Here is a 17,079-nt window from a genome sequence, read left to right as displayed (position 1 = left end):
TACAGCTTCCCAGTCATGTGGCCAGCATGACTAAGCTGCTTCTGGCGAAACAGAGCAGTGCACGGAAATGCCGTTTACCTTCCTGCCGGAGCAGTACCTATTTATCTACTTGTACTTCGTGCTTTCAAACTGCTAGGTTGGCAGGAACAGGGACCGAGCAACGGGACCTCACCCGTCATGGGGATTCAAACTGCCGACCTTCTGATCGGCAAGCCCTAGGCTCTGTGGTTTAACCCACAGTGCCGTACCCTCCCCCTAAAGCAAGGTGAGACGCTTAATGCCCCCAGGGACTCTCCATCTGGCCCCCAGGACTCTCCCCAGTTATCTCCTGCTTAACACAAGGTTTGTGTTTGGCTACATAGTGTAGGAAACTATGGAACTTGCTCCCGCAGAAGAGAGTGAAGGTCTTCAACTTGAATGGATTTAAATACTGTAGGAGGTTATTGATGGTGACTACCTATGATGACTATGCTCTGCCTCCAGTGTTAGAGACAGCAGTGCTTCTGAATACCAGTTGCTGGAAACCACAGGAGGGGAGGGTTTTTCTTGTCCTTAGGTCCCACTTGCAGGTTTCCCTTTGGGGGCATCTGGTTGGCCACTGTGAGAACAGGATGCCACTGGCTTGATCCAGCAGGTTCTTCTTATGTAAAGTAAAGAAGAAAAGGCAAGTAAAACTGCTCTAGTTTTTGCGCCCTAGAACAGCAGCAACAGCAACTGAAAACTTTGCAAGGGGTCCCTATTTCCACAGTTTCTCGTTTTCCCAAGGACAGAATTGCCAAGAGGAGAATGCTCATGGCTTGTCCTGAGCTGACCCCCACCTCATTGCAAGAGGAGGGGAAAGGGAAAGAAGCCACACCCCTGCATTGTGATTGGCCAGCTCTGCTATACGGTACCTCTGTGTGCAATCATAGGCTGTGGGGGGATGGGGCTCCAGCATTCAGTGGAGGGGGAGCTTTTGAGAAGGTGGGGGGCAGAGAAGGATTCTATTTTTAGCCTCTTTGATCCAGTGGCATATGGATCTGTAGGATGCTACTAGAAATCACAACAAGGTTTTTGTTCATGTTATCCCCCAACCCCCCCCCCGTGAAATTGCATTCCTTCATCTCACTGTGCTCTCCTTTGCTGTCCTAGAGATGTATCCCCCATCCGTCAAGCAGATTTGTCACCCTTCCTCGAGACTGGCTGGGCATGGCGTGTTTCTCAAAAGCATCCCTTCCCTCCCCTGCCCCCCCCCCTGTGATTGGACCGCACAGCGGGAGGCTGCAGCAGCATCAGCACCAGAATGAGCTAAGGATGCTGTGCTCCCCGCATTCCTCCATCCCTGGCACTCTGCTCTCTGGGCCAAACCTGCAGCTCTTCCCCCCCTTCCCCTCCCCCTCCTCAGAGCCCTGCTTCTGCCATGGCCAGGATGGCTGTAGCGGTGGCCTCAGCCGCTGCACTTCAGCTTAAATCTGGATCAGATCAGGTGGTGATGCAAGCAGGCAGCCGCGCAAGCTGCGATGCTCCTGTCCAGACTGGTAGATGGATAATCCTGTACTAGCAGCTGCGGGGCCGCATGAAAAGGATCACCATCCGTGACCCACGTTCCGGTCCCAAGGGGCAGCAGGAAAGTCCAGATCTTGGCCCACTGAAGGCATAAGGAGGAAGGCACCCCCCATACACAAAAAGGTGAGCTTGATGGAGAGCCTGGCAATTTTAGGTTCTTTTATTTTTGTGTCAAACGCTAAGAGCAAGGGTTGTGGTTTGGGGGTGCACTCTGGAGGCAAAATATACGGAAGGGAAATAACTTTTTGCTGGACTAATTGCTGTGCAGGTGAACGTGTAGCAAGGGATGCAGGCTGTCTAGATTATAGACAGAGATGTGGAATTGACATAAACAAATCTATTCACTAGGAAGGTACCCAGTTCGTATCTCACGTAGGTATAGATCAATTTGAAGAGCATCTAGCCGAGATATCTAAATTAGTGGGCACTGGGCAGGTAGCTACGGTCTTCATCCCACAGAACGAAAAGTTGTGGAGTACGAAAGGGAGAATTGGAGAGTTTCCTTTTCCTGCAAGTGGTTTACAATGGTCTCTTTCTAGCAGAGAGGCAAATCCCTCTATCTCTGGAGGACTCTGCCTCGGACCTGACCTGTCTTGGCTCCGTTGCAGGAAAGGTTTCTTGCCCTGACTCCTGTCTGCAGTCTTCACTCTCTCGTCATTGCAAGGTTGTCTGCTATGCCCGCCGCATTTGGCTCTCGACGCACCAATGCCATCCAGGACTCGGAAGCCAGGTGAGGAGGAGAAGGAGCCTTTGTAGTTTTCTCTCCAGACTGGCTCAAACAGTTCAGCCCAGGTGGTGCCAGCATTCTGAAGCGGGAAAGATGCCAGTGAAGAACCCTGGCACATCAGAGGTGCCACAGGCACAAGGTGGATGAAAAAGTATTTCTCTCTCCCTGTGAGCCAGCGTGCGGCAGAGGCCGTTTCCCCGATGAGGAACCAGCAAGTGAGCTGGCACCATTGGATCTTCCTCTTTGCTGGCACCCTTCCAATCTGATCAGGTGAGTTTTGTGGAGACTTCAGAGCTGGGAGAGGCTTTGGTCCCTGAGATACCCCTTCTCAAACTTGGCAGAAAAGAATGATAAGCAGGACTAGACCTTGTTTTTTTCCTCATTGCATCAAGGATTCAAAACGAACAGTAATCATGTTTTGGGTGCTCCTGGCAATTATGAATATGTGTGTTTTTAAAAATACATTTATTTTATGATGAGCTTCGTGGAATGGTTATCCATATAATTTTGGCCCCTGGCGCTTTCTGCTTGTAGCCTCAGTGCTGCAGTCAGCCGTGGTAGCCAATTTGCAAGGAAGCCAATGAGCTGTGGTAACCGCTGTTTACTGTAGAGCAGAGCTGGGGAACTTGGGGCCCTGCAGAATGTTGCTGGACTCCAGTTCCCAGCAGCCAGCATGGCTAGTGGTCAAGGATGATGGGAGTTGTGATCCATCAACACCTGGAGAGCCACAAGTTTCCAAGTCTTGCCTTATAGGTAAGTCACCCCCTTGTATACAATACTTGACAAGAGATTGGGACATCCAGTGGCAGCGAGCAAGCTGTACAATTTTTTTGAAAATGCCCCATTCTTGCCTGATTATGAAATGCTGTGCTGCTTATGATGAAGTGTGAACAAGATCTTTGTTGGGCTTTGTCAACCTGGTAGTGCCCTCCAGCTAATTTGGACTCCAGTTTGGCCTGTGATTGGGAATGATTGTATGCTGATTGGGGGCTGATGGGAGTTGTGAACAACTGGAAGGAAATTTAGGGGAAGGCTGTTCTATTTTACATTTTCAGGGGCCAAGACTAGCACCACCAGCCAAAATGCTGGACTGCGACTTGTCTTTATGTTCAAAATATCTGATGGCCAGAGGACGACACATAAGATCTCAACAAAGTCTTCTTCTTCTTCTTCTTGTAAGATACTAGGCAGCCTCAAATAACCCAAAATGTGTGATTCTGAAGCAACTTTTTTGGAAGGTAGAGGAGCCTGGCAAGTAACTCCGCCACAGCATGCTGACCTGAGCTGAACCATTGGTCCATCTAGCTCTGTAGCATCTACTCTGACTGGCAGCAGCTCTCCTGGTTTTCGGCAGGTGGCATTCTCAGGTTCACTTGGGAGATGTCCGGGATTGAACCTGGGACCTTTTGCATACAAGGCACGTGCTCTGCCCCTGTGCAACAGCCTTGCCCTTTAGGAAGTTGCTTTGCAACAAAACCACTGGTCTGCCTAACTCAGCAGATTGTTTGCACTGATTTGCAGCACTCTCCAAGGTTTCAGGGCAGGAAACTTCCCCAGCCCTACCCAGAGATACCAGAAATTGAATCTGAGACCTTCTGCCTGTGAGGCAGATACTCCATCACTGATATTCCTGGCCTCGTGGTTTGGAATAAAGGGGTGATTTAAATAGGAACACAGCAAGTTGCCATGTCCTGAATCAGACCATTGGTCCATCTAGCCCAGTTTTGTGTACACTGGCTGGCAAAGGCCTTCCATGGTCTTAGACCAGTGTCTCCCAACTGGAGATACCTGGGATTGAACCTGGGATCTCCTGCATGGAGGGCAGATGTTCTGCCACTAAGCCACAGCCCCAACCCTCCACAATCAATGAGCCCAGCTTTGCAAACAGCTTCCACATGAAGGCTGTAAATTGTGACACCCCCATCCCCCTTTTCAGATCTGAGAGCAGACCCACAGCTAAAGATTCGTCTCTCTAGGTGGCTACTGAGAGAACAAGGTTGGCCAAAGGAGACGAGCAAAGGCAGAGGTTTGAGATCTGTGTGGCAAAGCAGGTCGATCAAAGCCACCGTCCCCCTCTGGATGCTGCCATTTTAAATTAGGTCAGTCGTTCATCCTGGATAGATTTCTGCAGCGCACCCCCTCCTTCTTTGCAGAGAAGAATTTATTGTCAGTGGCAGGTGCCCAGAGAACATTTTGTGAGTGAGGAGGTCCTCCCCCTCTGCCTCGCTGGGTGTCTGTGCACCCGGCTGATGAAAGGAAAGAGCAACAGATTATCCCAGAGAGTCTGAGAGGTTGCAAGGAAGCAAGAGAGTCAACTTCTTTAATAATAGCTGTAGACTACGCTCTTCTGCACCACCACCCTCCCACACCCTATTTTATATGTTTATTTATTTAAGGGGGTGGGGAGCCTTTTTCAGCCTGTGGGTTGGATCCCTTTCTGAACAACCTTTGGGGAGCCTGTGGTGGGTGGAGCCATAAATGCATTTCCCCCCCTTTGTACAGAAAGCTAGTTTCTACGCACCCACCTCTGTATCCCCCCATCAAGGCAAGCAAAAGAGGAATGATCAGAGTTCAAGAAAAACATGCTGGCTGGGCAAAAACACTCAAGGAGGGTGCAAAAGAGGGTGCAACCTGGGGACAGTCCTGAGGGCCAGAAAGAAAGGTCTGGAGGGCCACATTTGGCCCCCCAGGCTGAGGTTCCCAACCTCTGATTTATTTTATGAGATTTTTATCCTCCCCTTCCTGTAAGCTTCCAAAGAAATTAACTTATCTTTATGTACAGCTCTGCTTCCTCCTAGCCTATGATGGAAAAGGGGTGGAAATTCATCTGCCTTTGATATGGCTGTTGCCTCACCTATAGTGGGGGATGCTTAGACTTAGAGGGACTTTTTTAGTTTTGGAGGGATCAGTGCATTAAAATCTGAAATCACTTTGTTTAACAACATCTCTGTCCAATGCTGTAGTCTGAAAACAAGAAACTGCCTGGGCTTTTTTTTTTTTAAGTAATAATACTGGGAGTTCATGCTTTCTTATAAGAAATTATCAACTTGTACCTGAGTTTACTTATTTCCTCCTCCCTCCCAGTCTGTTTTGCTTTTCTGCTGCATCTTTTTAGACTAAGGTTGAGAGCAGGGCCTGTGCTGTTACTATTGATCTTTCTGGGAACCTTTTTTGGCTGAAGAGCAGGATGAAAGTTCTTTAAATAAATAAATGCAGACAGTGCCTTCTCGCTCCTGTCCAAATCTGACCCCTAATTCCATATTTGTAGGACAGATCAAAGTAATGCTTAATAGGCACTTTGCCTATGCTTGAAACATTTCCTTCTGTTTTACGAAGTCTCATGCACAGAGATGACATCTCTGTAATAAAAACCTGACTTTGAAAGTACGGTAACTTTCCTACCATACAAGCACCTAATTTGATTTCTGCCTAAGAATTCATGGTTCTAGATTGCAGCTTTCCTTCCTTCCTTCCTGCCTGCCTGCCTGCCTGCTTGTAGTCCTTATTGTTGCAGAGATAAACTTGAAAAAGGCAGGCAGTAACCGGTGAGAAACTGGATGGGCATGCAAAGATCAGAAGGTGAGGAAGCTTGTTGGCACCACAGAGATCAGTTCCCTATAATTAAAGGTAAAGTTACCCCTGACCGTTAGGTCCAGTTGCGGACGACTCTGGGGTTGCACGCTCATCTCGTTCTATAGGCCGAGGGAGCTGGCGTTTGTCTGCAGACAGCTTCCAGGTCATGTGGCCAGCATGACTAAGCCGCTTCTGGCGAACCAGAGCAGCGCAACAAAATGCCGTTTACCTTCCTGCTGAAGCGGTACATATTTATCTACTTGAACTTGACATGCTTTTGAACTGCGAGGTGGGCAGGAGCAGGGACCGAGCAACGCGAGCTCACCCCGTCGTGGGGATTTGAACCGCCAACCTTCTGATCGGCAAGTCCTAGGCTCTGTGGTTTAGACCACAGCGCCACCCGCCTTCCTTCCTTATAATTAGCAGAGAGCAAATAGCTTAGGTAGTGCTACGATAGCTGTCATTCAGGTAATATAGAATCCCGTGTTTCTTGATGCAGGATTTTAGCTTCTCTTTTATTTTATTTTTAAAATAAAAAAGGCCAATGGCCCATCTCTTCCAGCATCCTGTTTTCACAGTTGCCAACCCGATGCCCATTGTGGAAATCCCACAAGAAGTAGCTAAGTGCAAGAGCCCTCTGCCCTCCTGCAGGTTCCAGTAACTGGTATTCACTGCCTCTTTGAAAGCCATCCAAGCTGATGGCCATACCTGCCTCCTGTGGGAGTGAGTTCCACAGATTAACTCTGCACTACATGGCAAAGTGCTTTCTTTTATCTGTCCTGAAACATCCAACATTCAGCTTCATTGGATGTCCACGAGTTCTACTGTTAGGAGACAGAGGGAGAAAAATTTTTCTCTATCCCTTTTTCCATGACATGCATACTTTTATAAATGTCCATCGTGTCAACTCTTACTTGCCTTTTCTCTAAAGTCCCAAATATGGCCAGGGCCATATTTAGGTTTGATGAGGCCCTAAGATACTGAAGGTAATGGGGCCCTATATATGTCCAGCTGTCCTTTGTCAACAACAAATTGTCCTTGTTTTTTGTGTTGAATTTATGCTATATGGTAATTTATGGACCTAATAGGTATCTAAAGCCACTTGCACATATCAAAATATGTATTTTATCAAAGTAATTGTTGAACTTATCTTATATTTTGGAAATGTACATCCAGGGGTTTTTTTCCTTTAAAAAATTTGGGGGGCCCCTAGAGAGTGGGGCCCTAAGCTATAGCTTGTTTTGCTTATACAAGAAATCCAGCACTGGCCACAGCCTTTCTTTGTACAAGAGTCGCTCCTTCCCTTTGCTCATTCTGTTTTTTCCTTTTCTGGACTGCCCATTATAATCCTCGGCAGCAGCATGAAAATCCCTGCAACTGCAAACTCTCAAGATTCAGAGTTCTCCGGCAACATTCCATACTACTCTCACTTCATAGAATCATAGAGTTGGAAGAGGAACCTCAGAGTTCATCTATCCCAACCCCGCTCAATGCTGGATTTGCAGTGCCAGACCTTGCAACTGCAGCATCCTCGGCTGCCTTTGCTTACTCCTCCAGCAGAGGTGGGGAGCTTTTAGAGCCTGGCTGTTGTTTTTTAAAATTCCATTTAGCTTTGCAATCTTCACTTTTATGCATATTGCTCAAGGCTGAGAAGATTGAGATTTAGAAGGTGCTGGTACAACCCTTTATTTTTAGCTTGGGTGAGCTATGAGCATTTCAGCTTCCATAAGTGGGGCTTGATATACTTGTCATCAACACCTTCTGCAACAATTGAGAGATTAGGCCCCAGTGAAACAGCTTCATGTCAGGTCAGAGTATTTGTTTGTACTGTATCACCCAACGTCCTAGAATACAGGAAGCTGCCTTCTCCTGATTCAGACCATTGATCCATCCAGCTCAGTATTATCTACATCTGTGGCTCCCAAACTGTTTGGGGCCACTGCCCACTTGTTCCCATAAGCTCATCCCCAGTGTGCCCTGCCCTATAAAAAGCATTATTCAGAATAGCAGCCTGCACGACCCACTAAGGGAGATAATACCACAAGAATATTCAAAACAGTAACAATGAATTGCACATTTATTCAAAATCCAATTCAAACTATTTAATTAATTCAAATGTATGAACTTGATTTGGCTGATACCAGCTTTACCTATAACTAGCTGTCTTGTGACATGTGATGACTCAGAATTGTGAATACAAACAAGCATGACCAAAGGAAATAGCTTTGAAAGCGATAAGAACAGCAAAACGTTAAATACGAAGTGAGGAAGGTGATTCGCTCTAGGCAGAAAAAAAGCCCTGGACTTGTCTTAACAAAAATGTTTTCAGCAGGCACTGAGAAGAGTGCAGGGAAGGCGCCTTCTTGATATCAATAGGCAGGGAGTTCCAAAGTGTAGGAGCTGCCACACTCAAAGATTGAATTCTTACAAATGCAGAACGGGTATTATGTCACACCTGTGACAATGTCAGTTCCAGAGGCTGAGCTAGCAGCTCCGGTATCCAGAGCGGCACACATGCTGTGCACCCGGGCGTATGGGGGTGGGACGAGCATCCCAGGGGGGCGAAGCAAGCTGCCCATGGCAAGCTACTTCCTGGGCAGGGGGGAGGAGTGAGGGAGCTGCGCCACTTTGCCAGCAGCCTTCCTCCCTTCCCTCTTCCTTTTGAGAGCTCGGGGGAGGCTCCCCACCCCAGGAAGCAGCCTGAGAGCAGAGCAGGGGGGGCAATGGCATGCCGCCCACCCGCAACTCCCAAGCCTCCCCCAAGCTGTCAAAAAGAAGGGGGGAGGGAGGAAGGCCGCCAGCAAGGTGGCGCATCTCCGCCCCCTCCCCCGACAGCTCGGGGTAGGCTTGGGAGTTGTGGGCGGGTGGCGTGCTGAATGTCACCCCCCCTCAGTGATGAGACCCTGGGCAAACCGCCCCCCTTCTTCCGCCCCTGGTCAGTTCTGCCGATCAAAGTGGCTGAATGGGCGTATATAGGGTAAGGCAATCTTGCAGCTGAACTCTGCTCCCAAGTCATTAAGGGTTTTATATACAGTGGTGCCCCGCAAGACGAATGCCTCGCAAGACGGAAAACTCGCTAGACGAAAGAGTTTTCCGTTTTGGAGGTGCTTCGCAAAACGAATTTCCTATGGGCTTGCTTCGCAAGACGACAATGTCTTGCGAGTTCCTGCTGGTTTTTTTCCCTCCCCCCCCCTTTTTCTAAGCCGCTAAGCCACTTATCAGCTGATCCGATCAGCAGATAAGCCGCTAAAAGCCGCTAATAGCGCTAATCCGCTAATCCGTCAATGGGCTTGCTTCGCAAGACGAAAAAACCACTAGACGAAGAGAATCACAGAACGGATTCTTTTCATCTTGCGAGGCACCACTGTACTAAAAGTAAGACCTTGAACTTGGCCCAGTAGCAAATTGACAGCCAGCGCAGATCTCTGAGCACAGGCCTGATATGCTGACAGGGCCTCACTTCTGTCAGCAATCATGCTGCAGCATTCAGCACTAACTGCAGCCTCTGAATCAAGTGCAAGGGAAGCCCCACATAGAGCATGTTGCAGTAACCCAGAAAGCCTTAAAGACCCAGGGTGCTTCTCTCTCTGCCCTTGAAGGTCAGCCAGGAATTTCCTATGAGATTTAGGGCTGCAGGACCTCTCCAGTAGGTCTGGTCAAGGGCAGGATTGTGCCCCAAGCTATTTCAGAAGACGACATCTCCCAGCATTCCATAGGGAGGAGAGGTTTCGCCAGTTACGCTAGCTTGAAGTGCGGGTGTTGCTTTAATCGAGGAGCGAATGAGGGCTGAGTCCTGCAGCTGAGGAAAGCATTTCAACTGTAGAACTAATAACGGCAGCAATTAGCTTTTGGCGAGGATGCTCAATCAGAGATAATTAGACGAGGGAATTCCTGACTCTATAATTGATACGTCTCTTCAAAGGGGGCAGGACAAGCTATACTTGATGAGAACAATTTGCAGCCAAACCACCAGATTGGCATGAAGGAGGAAGAGAGCGCCCAGAAGTGCCATTTTCCCTGTTTCCTACAAGGCAACAAGAAAGAGCAAAAAAGCCAGGAATGGCGGACGGGAGTCTATTAGATGGATTGTCAGCTACATTTTAGGCCAGGGATAGGGCCCCTTCAGCTCCCATTATCCTTGACTGGTGGCCATGATTAAGCTGATGCAAGTTGGAGCCCCACAACACCTGGAGAGTCAAATGTTCCCCCATCCTCCTTATAGGTCCTAAGCCTGTTGTTATCCCAAGAGCTCTTGCCCCTCTGCCTAGTCAGGTATTAGCTATTGTGATGCTATAGAATGCTCTCCAACATTTAATGCTCTCCAACACGCTGTGGAAGAAACGTCAGTGATTACAATGCTCTGTTTTTATTGCTTCTCATGGCCTAGAACTGACCCTGAACCCAGCCCTGAATGAGCTGTTAGATGGATGTTAAATGTTTGGGTGAAAGGGCCATCTCTCGGTGGTAGAGCATCTGTTTTGCATGCAGAAGGTTCACAGGTTCAATCCCTGGTGGCATCTCCACATAGGGCTAGGAATTTCTCCCCTCTGAAGTCCTGGAGATTCGCCTCAAGTTATTGTGGGTCATACTAAGCTTGGTAGGCCAACGGTCTGACTCACTGTAAGACACCGTCCTATGTTCTGTACTTTAAAGAGCAAGGATTTCTAAAGTGAGCAGGATAGATATGGACTTACGAAGCCCACCCTCGTAGGAGCTGGTGCAGGAAGGCGCACGCTGAATTATAGGACCTGATCTGCTACCAAGCAGGTTTAGACTAGGGAATCTGGACAGACACATCTAGCTTCAAAATCTACAAAACCAGCAATATTTATAACCAAGAACATCTCTGGGAGACTCTGGTGTCCTCCGCTAATTTATTTTCCTCCCCATCTTGCCACAATAGCCTGTTGTAGTTGTTGTTATAACAAACACTCTCTTCCAAAGCAGCCCAGGGCAGCAAAGGTATCAATACTAATATAATTAAAACTTTAAAGCAACCTTCTAAAAAAAACAGTTTTAAATTCCCCCCAGGCAGTCTTTTTCAGTGGTTTCTACAAATTGCTGTGTACTCCAAGTTCCTTCTCAAGAAAATGAGCTTTCTAAATCTGGATCATCTTTATTGTGCTATTGATTGTGCTTTCAGCAAGTTAATAACCTCTCAGGAAATGGGGACTGCCTTTTGCATACTCAAAAACCACTCAAGGCAGGACTCAGTGATTGACAGCAGAGAAAATGCTGACCCCCTGAGTGAGATGTAGGCTGGAGACAGATCAATAGTTTTGCACTTTCTTTCTTTACCCCCCTGGGAGTTGAAGGGGGTAGGATCTTTCACTTGGGAGACAGACCCTCCAAATCTCACCTCTCCTTGTGGCATATATAGGGGGATATTGCAACCTCTCCTTACCTTTGGGAGCCATTAGTGCCCCTGTGACATCACAGCAGCCATTTCTCCAATCCCAACCCTCATCTCAAACCTGTTTGCATAACAAGCAACTAACACACCTACGGTATTGTTGGAGGGACTGCTCTGCTTAATACGGACTGGTGCAATGGGTCAAAAATACATTGTGAGCATGCAAATGTGAGCAATAGTCAAAAGAACTACACCATCTCTGTGCCACCCAGCTGGTGGGCATTTTGTCCATTACAAAACAAGTAGTGCCAAGAAATATCTATACTATTGCCAGGGCTGCAGATTCCTCAAACTATATTTCTCTTGCTGTGAGGGAAATAGACTAACATAGCTGACTGAAACTGGTTCGCAGGGAGAGGGAGGGGAGAGCAGAGCACCTGCTTTGCAACACAAAGTTCCCGTGTTTGATTTCCAGCATCTCCAGGTAGGGCTGGGATGGGAAAAACTCGTCTAAAACCCTGCAGAGCTGCTGCCAGTCAGTGTTGATAGTACTTGAGCTAGAGGGACCAAAGGTCTGAGTTGGTATAAGGCAGCTGTTTGTGTTCTTGTGTTCCTAAACCTACACTCCACTGGTGCCATTCCCCATCTGTTGCCTCTTCATAGATCCCCAGATAGACTGGAGACGTTATTTCAGGTTCATTTTGTTCATGAAGAAGAGGGATTGGGGAAATGTAAGGAACATGGAGGCCCTACAATGTGCAGACTGAGAAAAGGCAGCTGGGGCAACAGCATTGCAGCCTCTGATTAATTCATGCCAGTAAAGTGCTTAAAAGAGCTTGCCAGAAATAAACAAAGGAGCAAGCAGGTTTCCAGCTTGAAAATCAGGGGAGAATATGCGTCCTGGCAGAGTAAACGCAAAGAATGTTCTGAAGGTGAAGCAAACTTTTCCTTGTTGTGTGCTGGCAAAGTACTGGGTTGTTCTTGTTTTTATTATGTATTTTGTGTTCATATATTTTGATTTTATGTTGTGAGCTGCCCTGAGACCTGCAGGTATAGGGCAGTATACATATAACAACAACAATAGATGGGAAAGTGCCCTGGGCAGCAATCCTGGGCAATGAAAAACCTGTCCCAGTGAAGTATCAGAGGGTGAGTTGCCCCAGCCTCCACATGCACCTCTTTGCTTATTGGCATCTGTCCAGAAGCTCATCCAAGTGACCTGTTAATTGACCATTTCATCCAGCTTTGCTTGTGCAGAGTTTACACAGAGGTTTGACTACATCCGGTCTTTATTAAGCATTCATTCTGGGGTGTGTTTTTTTTTGTTGAGAGGTTATACCAGGTAATTTAGGTTTGCACAATTGTTTTAATTAAAAAAAGTGAGAGCAGTTTACAACAATTGTACATAAAACCATGCAATGAAAATATATATTCAAAAAGTTAAAATCAGAAATCAGCCAGCTACTGTAGAAGGGTACATCTTAATTGCCTGCATAGTGGAATAGGAAAGTTATCAGCAGGCCTTTAAATGTTGAAACAGAAGACACCTGCTGAATCTCCATTGGCAGGGTGTTCCACAAGACTGGGCAGATGACACTAAAGGCTCGATTTCTTGTTGTTGTCAGATGAGCCTCCCCAGTTCTGGGAATGATCAGAGATGCTGCTGCAGATTACAGTGGTACCTCAGGTTACATACGCTTCAGGTTACATACGCTTCAGGTTACAGACTCCACTAACCCAGAAATAGTGCTTTAGGTTAAGAACTTTGCTTCAGAATAAGAACAGAAATCATACTCCGGCAGTGTGGCGGCAGCAGGAGGCCCCATTAGCTAAAATGGTGCTTCAGATTAAGAACAGTTTCAGGTTAAGAACGGACCTCCGGAACGAATTAAGTACTTAACCCGAGGTACCACTGTATCTCAGTGATCTAGCTGAGATATAAGGCTTCAGGTGGTCACTGGTGTACCCTAGACCTGTGTTGTCCAGGGCTTTGCAAATTAAGATAAGGACTCTTAACCTAGCTCAGTAGTAGATGGGCAGCCAGGGTCAGCCAGATGCCACAGCATTCTGCATCAGCTGCAGCTTCTGAACCAGGTCCAAGGGCATTCCCAAGTAGATAGCATTGCAGTAATCCAGGATTGAAGTTGCCAACGTATGGGTTACAGTGATGAGGTTAAGTGTCATCATAAAGTGGGTTAAAGTACTCAGTTGCCATAGGGTAACAAAACTTCTTTTTAAAAAAAGAATTGGGCTTTCTGCAGTTTGTAAAAATGACAAGGGAATGCACTAGAAAGCATGGATGGGAGGGTGCCTTAATGGGAAGACATATAAACATATAAACACCTCATAGGCCGATCCAAATGAATACTCTATATATCTGTCATATGGGGGAACCCTATCAATTTCTGCACCAAGTTAACCAATTTATGTGCAAAAAAGGAAAACCATGATGAGATCTGTAGAAACTTGATTTAAAAAAAAAATTTAATGGAAGCAGATATTCCGAGGACAATGAATTTTGCACTCAGGAAACATTCAGTATTTATTCTAATGCAGAATCTCAAACATACACACAACCCTGGTAATACTCCTAAAGGTCAGAACTCTGATGTTCTGACCTTTAGGAGTATTACCAGGGTTGCGTATATCCCTGACCTATTATTTTTTAAACAACTTTTTACCAATAGAACTCTCAGCAGAGAATCTCCCTTGCAGCACAACCTATTTTTAATTCATTGCTTTTTAAAACTCCCCAAGGGATTTAAGATTAATGTGACAATGCATGAGTCACTCTTGCTGAAAGCTAAAGTCAGTTAAAAATACAAGTTTACAAAGCTAAAAATAATAATTAAAAAAATCTGAAAACCCGATGACAACCCAGAACACAGCTTGGTAAAGTGTGATTCAATTAAAAATGTTCCCAGTAAAAAAAAAAAGGGAATAAATGTTCCCAGTAAAGCCAAATGCTGGCAATATAGATGATGTTACTATAAAGATCAATGGTCCTAAAAGACAAAGAGTTGAAACTGTCATAATCAGAGTAAATCTATTGAAATAAATAGGCATAACTGACTTACCGTAAATCTATTACTTTCAGGGAATCTACCCTGAATATGCCTTAAGGCTAAAAGTTTTATTTTGATAATCTCTTCTTTTTCTTCTTCTTATGCATTGATTAAATAATGCAGGTAGGGAAGTAAAGGAAAAAAAGACCACTGAATAGTGTCTGAATTGCCATCACATCTTGCTCTGTTGTTGAATTTTAAAATCCTGTCATTTCAAAAATGAGGAAGATTGTAGAGTTCCACTTTACAGGCAGATCTGTACCACAGCTTCGTCGTCCCCGCCCCCCCTTCCACTCTGAGAGAGTTACTGAGGAAGTTTGGGATTTCCTACAGATAATGCTTAGAACCATTTCATCAGATTACAGTTCCCAGCATTCTTAGGCAGAAAATGGCCATGAAAATTCTGCAAAACGAAGCTAAGTATGTAGTCCAGACAATGATTTTTATTTATTTAAAATAATCTCTCAACTGCTTTTTATTTCAAGACAATATCTCAAAGTGGTTTATAGCAAGGAAATAACGCAGCAATAAAATCAGTGAAAAACTCCTTAAAACTTAGCAATATGATCCAGAGGCAATTAAAAAAAAACCCACAAGCATCTGTTGGAGATGCCTGGTCAGAGATGTGTTTTCATTAGACAGTGAAAGTGTTTCATCACTATTGCCTGCTGTATCACCTATGGGAGGACACTTCAAGGACAGGACAGCCTTTGCAAAACCGCTGCTCTCCAGCTATTTTGGACTACAACTACAGTCGTACCTTGGAAGTCGAACAGAATCTGTTCCGTAAGTCTATTCGACTTCCCAAAAATTTGGAAACCAAAGCACGGCTTCCGATTGGCTCCAGGAGCTTCCTGCAGCCAATCAGAAGCTGCGGACGCCCCGTCAGACATTTGGGTTCCAAAACTGGTTCACAAACCGGAACAGTCACTTCCAGGTTTGTGGCGTTCGGGAGCCAAAACGTTCAAGTACTAAGCTGTTCGAAAACCAAGGTACGAATGTATGTGGCTGGTGGGAGTTGTAGTCCGAAATAACTGGAGAGCACCAGCTTTACACCACTGAGGAAGCTAGGAGGGCCTCCTTAGAAGATCTTGATGATGGAGTGAGTCTAGCTGTGGGGAAATGTGCCTTCAGGCTACCTTGACCTGAGTTTTTTCAGGCTTTGTATGCCCACGAGCACAGGGGCTGACAATACCGTAGTTTGTAAAAATTTATGGAACTGAATAATGCCTTACATGATGAGATTATTTGGGGCTGGAGGTATATTTCTATTCCATGAGGTTTAATCTGGAAGTTTGCATGTCTCTGAATGTCTCCCGTCACTTTTGCAGGCTCAGTGTCGGGGAGGATGTGAAAGATGGCTGACCACTCTCAAATCACTTTTGGTCCATTGACTGCAAAGTTTTCTTCCCAACCGTACCCTCAGCAGGAAGGCAAACCTGCTAGTTCCCAACAGTTAGCCAACCACCTTGCTGCTCCCAGCAAAGAAGATGACTGGGAAGGTGTAGATGGAAATGAACTGATCTTTGCCTTAGATGATGAGGAAGATGCAACTCCTGACTCACCCGACCACTTTTCTATGTGTGAAGATATTGGGAAACAGGATGAACATCAGGAAGAGTCCACATTCCACATGCCATCCCCTCTGCCGTCTCCTCCTGAACTGGATTTCTTGCCCACCCTCCCCACTTCCAGTTCACCCAGTTTATCACCCCAGAGATCAACCGGCCTTGTAAACCCTCAAGGCCCCAAGCCATTAATCAACTTAGTGAAATCCCTCTCAACTGAAATTGAGCCCCGGGATGCCTCTTCCCTCAAGCCCCAACCTTTGCTGAGCTTGGTCAAATCCATTTCAACTGAGATTTCCCGCCTGGAGCCAGAGGTGACACAGTCCAAGTCCGATTCCAAGCTCAATGTCCATCGATGGCGGCAGATCACCCATCCCAAGGGCAAAAATGGGGATTCTAGGACGGCTCCCTCCTCCCCCAACATTTCCCCCTCAGAGAGCAAAAGCAGCTTCTTCAAGGCTCAGGAAGCCAAATTTGAGGACACGAAAAGGCGGTTTTCAGAGGCCATGCATGAACCCCTTAGCAGACTCAGCAAAATCATGGGGGATGAGAATAATGTTTCACCAAAACACAGATCCCCACTTTCTGGCAACCACGGCCACGATTCCCCTTCTAGCCACAGCAAGGAGACCATTTTGGAAGACAAGGAGAGCCCCACCCAAGAGACCAAACTGCATGGGGCTGTTCCAGGACAGCCATCTGGGAGGAGCCAAGTGGAGGACTATTGCCCCAGTGATCAGAAATGGGGTGCCTCCTTGAACTGCCAGTATGAAATCTGCTCCTATGGAGATGTCATCCAAGTGGTGGAGGTTGCTGCGGACAAAAGCAGTGGCACGGAGGAAGTGCGGATGCTTCCACCTCTGGACATCCTCCGCCCCACCAAGCCTTGTAGCAGAGTGCCATGCAAAGCGCTTGTCTGCGTCGCCATCTTGGCCTACCACTACTTTGTGCTGCCGCTGCCTCCTTACATCTCAGGCCTCTGCCTTGGCTTGGCATGTGGGTTCATGCTGGGCTTCCTCACTATTCTTCTGATGATGCCAAAGCGTTCCTTGTCTCCACGGAAAAGGCAGACATCTCTAGACCAGCTGCCATCAGAGACGCTGAATCAGCAGCCCCAGGAACCCAACATTCTTAAGGTAGGAGATAGGGGTGTCGGAAGTTGGCCATTTGTCCCATATAGACTCGTAATGTCTACACTGACTGGCAGTGGCTTTCCAGTCTTTTAGCCGGGGAACTCTCAGTCCTACT

General features: G+C 46.7%; 1 protein-coding gene across 5 annotated transcripts in view; it reads left to right on the top strand.

Annotated features, from left to right (window-relative positions):
* The first annotated feature begins 1,139 nt into the window (after nt 1-1,139).
* Nucleotides 1,140-17,079, top strand: part of LOC309518896 (testis-expressed protein 2-like) — a 29,637-nt gene continuing 13,697 nt past the window's right edge. The window contains exons 1-3 of one of the 5 annotated variants that reach the window (XM_082199465.1): nt 1,140-1,668; nt 2,154-2,542; nt 15,595-16,967. In XM_082199465.1, coding sequence (XP_082055591.1) covers nt 15,621-16,967 — 1,347 coding nt within the window. In that variant the 5' untranslated portion in view covers nt 1,140-1,668; nt 2,154-2,542; nt 15,595-15,620. The other 4 variants (XM_082199464.1, XR_014213640.1, XM_082199466.1 and 1 more) reach the window with 4 other exon arrangements.

Source organism: Podarcis vaucheri (assembly GCF_965113315.1).
Source record: "Podarcis vaucheri genome assembly, chromosome: 14".
NCBI classification, from domain to species: Eukaryota; Metazoa; Chordata; class Lepidosauria; order Squamata; family Lacertidae; genus Podarcis; species Podarcis vaucheri.
This window is presented reverse-complemented; position numbering and strand designations above follow the sequence as displayed.